Source organism: Lygodium microphyllum, chromosome 13 (genome assembly GCF_053477565.2).
Source record: "Lygodium microphyllum isolate KBCC chromosome 13, Lygodium_microphyllum_v1.1.10, whole genome shotgun sequence".
Lineage (NCBI taxonomy): Eukaryota > Viridiplantae > Streptophyta > Polypodiopsida > Schizaeales > Lygodiaceae > Lygodium > Lygodium microphyllum.
Window position 1 is genome coordinate 63,819,608 of NC_141147.1, and position 2,862 is coordinate 63,822,469.

The 2,862-nt window shown below is 39.4% G+C and overlaps 1 protein-coding gene across 1 annotated transcript; it reads right to left on the reverse strand.

Moving 5' to 3' along the window:
- Positions 1-1,118: 1,118 nt before the first annotated feature.
- On the reverse strand, positions 1,119-2,462 carry LOC148026699 (cypmaclein-like). Its single transcript, XM_087691177.1, has 3 exons — positions 2,138-2,462; positions 1,938-2,046; positions 1,119-1,455 (listed from the first exon to the last, which is right to left on the reverse strand). The coding sequence occupies exons 1-3, from the start codon at positions 2,183-2,185 to the stop codon at positions 1,274-1,276; spliced, it is 339 nt and encodes a 112-aa protein (XP_087547303.1). The 5' UTR covers positions 2,186-2,462; the 3' UTR covers positions 1,119-1,273.
- Between the last annotated feature and the right edge of the window lie 400 nt (positions 2,463-2,862).

The window sequence follows — 2,862 nt, forward strand, 5'->3', positions numbered from 1 at the left end:
AGTTACATCTACTTTATAGCACTTATCAATGCATATAGTTAGGTTTTGTTTAATCCTTAGCTACACTTAGTGAAGATCAAATATAATTACTATAGTCAATCATGTGCTATTTAACTTAATAGGACACTTTCCATTATATTACATATTATCTACGGTAAGTGCATATTCTATTATGTGAGAAAGAATAAAGAAAAACCAACAAAAAAACTTTTTGTCCTCTCTCTTTTCTTCCATTCTTAAGTAGGCTCCTCCTTACATCTATTGTGTGTGTTCAATGTCTCAAATTAAAGTAAGTTCCCCCATCATTCAAGTTTTGAGTTGTATAATTGTTACATGTATTTTGGAGGATAAAGGGAAGAAAGGCCAAAGGATGATTCACATTAGTGTCTAAAAGGACACAATTGTAGACAAGAATCTTACTTTTGTTACTCTCATATTCATTTTATGAGAGATGGACATTTTCCTTATTTCCTAAATGGTATTGATCATAGGACATGCAAACCACTTTGAAACATAAAAAGTCTTGCAAAAATTGAACTTTTTGTTGCTATTATTAAAAAAGAAATGTAGTTTAAAGGGTTCAATAGTGAGAAAGGAGACAAAATGAGCAAGCCTATAGATCTAATGAGGTGACAAACAAAGGTTTATGCATAGGCATCACATTATGAATTACAAATGCAATATTATCAAACCCCCAAAGAGTTTGTTTCACTTCTAAGAAAATACATATATACATATGGATGCACATCCCCCTCCCACACACATGCATGCATACAGAACAACAAAGTGTGTTTTCTCATTGTAGATAATATATTGGAACTGAAAGTACACATTGATTTAGTTCCCCTTGATACCAAATATTCAGCCATACAATTGGATCTCATAGAAAATTCAAAATATAAGATCTTGCCAAAAGAACATTTTCCACTATCTATATCAAGTTTCACACACACACACACACACACACACACACACACACACACACTCTCTCTCTCTCTCTCTCTCTCTCTCTCTCTCTCTCTCTCTCTCTCTCTCTCTCTCTCTCTCTCTCTCTCTCTCTCTCTCTCTCTCTCTCTCTCTCTCTCTCTCTCTCTCTCGACTCAACCTTGACATAAGAGTTTCTAAAAGCTTTTGTTCATATTTATAATCACTCACTAGAGTAAAGTACATTGAGTACTGAGAAAAATCATGACTAGAAAATGAGAAGTATGATAATAACATTGCCTTTCATGCTTGTAGATATTTGATGTGAGATATTATATGTAGATCTATCTTAAGGGCATTTGTCAGTTCCTTTATCGTTCTTGAGCCTAGCATAGCAAGGGCAGACTTCCTTATGTCCATAGGTGCCTGGAGGGACACATTGACATGCCTTACAACAAATCAAGCATAATTGCTCGCATCTCTTATGTGCACCTGCTGCACTGCACCTTCCATCACATGCACTTGGGCAATCTGCAAACAACAATGGGTAGAAGAAGTGATTAGCAAAGATGATAATATGTATATATCCACATGTTTACATGTGTGTGTACGAATACACATATATGTACCACGGCCACTAGAATTATCACCACCACTACCATCATCACTAGCAAAATTAATCATTCAAGAAAAGAAACACTCCAACGCCATATCACCACTAATATTTATCATTAATCAAGGGCAAAACACTACCACTATCACTACCAATAGTAATCATTCTTTAAGGAAAGAAACATTAACCTAACACTACCACCACCACCACTACTAAAACTACCATCACCAGAGCCACCAATATGAACCACTCTTTAAAGATATAAACACTCGCTCAAAAGAAATCAATCTTCGAATGAAAAGACTTCACACATAAACATGTACACACACCCCACCACCACCAATATTAATCATTCCTTAATGAAAGAAAACTCACTCAAAAGAATCTCTCTCTCACCCACCCATGGTTAGGAGGCGCCTTTGATGTACCCGAGCTTGCAAACCCGTTTCCACAGAGGCTTCACTGTAATCCTTGTGCTGATCAGCGGCCATGGCAACTGCGGCTAAGACCTGAGGAGGAAAGAAAATAAGTCAAGAAGCTTAGTGAGCTTCGCAACTCCAGTATGCAGGCACATAGCTCAATGAAGGAATTACAACGCACCGCCATGAAAATGAGAGCAGCTGCGACTGAGAGAGAGCGCGCCGCCATGTCTAAGGAAGTAGAGGAGATCAGAAGAAATGGTAGCTATGAGAGGGAAAAGTGGGTGGGGAGGGAGGGATATGGAAGCCTTATTACAGATCAAGGTGGCGAGATGGATATCAGTGATGGTGGGGGAAGAGGGGGAGTGGGGGCCTTATATATATAGAGCTAAATTGCAGGTGGCGAGGGAGGGACTGATTATGGGGGAAGGGGATGAAATCGTGTTGCAGTATAATTCTACTGTCTATGGACAGAGAGCCACTGAGCTAATAGGATTAAAAATCTGTGTGTGTGTGTGTGTGTGTGTGGTGTGGGTGTCTGTCTGTCTCTTTTCTGGGTCTGTGTCGTGCCATGGTAGTGCGCTCCATACGGGAAAGAGCTGGCTCGTACCCGCGTGTTGCTTAAAAACTAGTCACCTTTGCAGGAGCTCGGCGTCCCGAGAGAAGCCAGCATAGACTAAGACACCGTGACACTGAAAAAAGCCAGACATACAATACATTTGGTAAGATTTTACTTCCATCTTTAAGGTCGATACCTTCTTCCCTTTACTCACACCTGCACTTGCCTTGCATCTTGTTAGAATTACTCATTTTTACCGGTAAGGACATTGCATGTGTTGCATGTGGTTAATGGTTCAAGTCCTACTTGAGTATCTAGGAAGGGTACCTTCGTCGATGCATGAGTAT

Coding starts and splice junctions, on each gene's coding strand:
- LOC148026699 (XM_087691177.1), bottom strand. CDS start 2,185: ATGGCGGCGCGCTCTCTCTCAGTCGCAGCTGCTCTCATTTTCATGGCG. Junction 2,047..2,137: donor CTGCTCTCATTTTCATGGCG/GTGCGTTGTAAT, acceptor TTTCCTCCTCAG/GTCTTAGCCGCAGTTGCCAT. Junction 1,456..1,937: donor AAGGCGCCTCCTAACCATGG/GTGGGTGAGAGA, acceptor TGTTGTTTGCAG/ATTGCCCAAGTGCATGTGAT.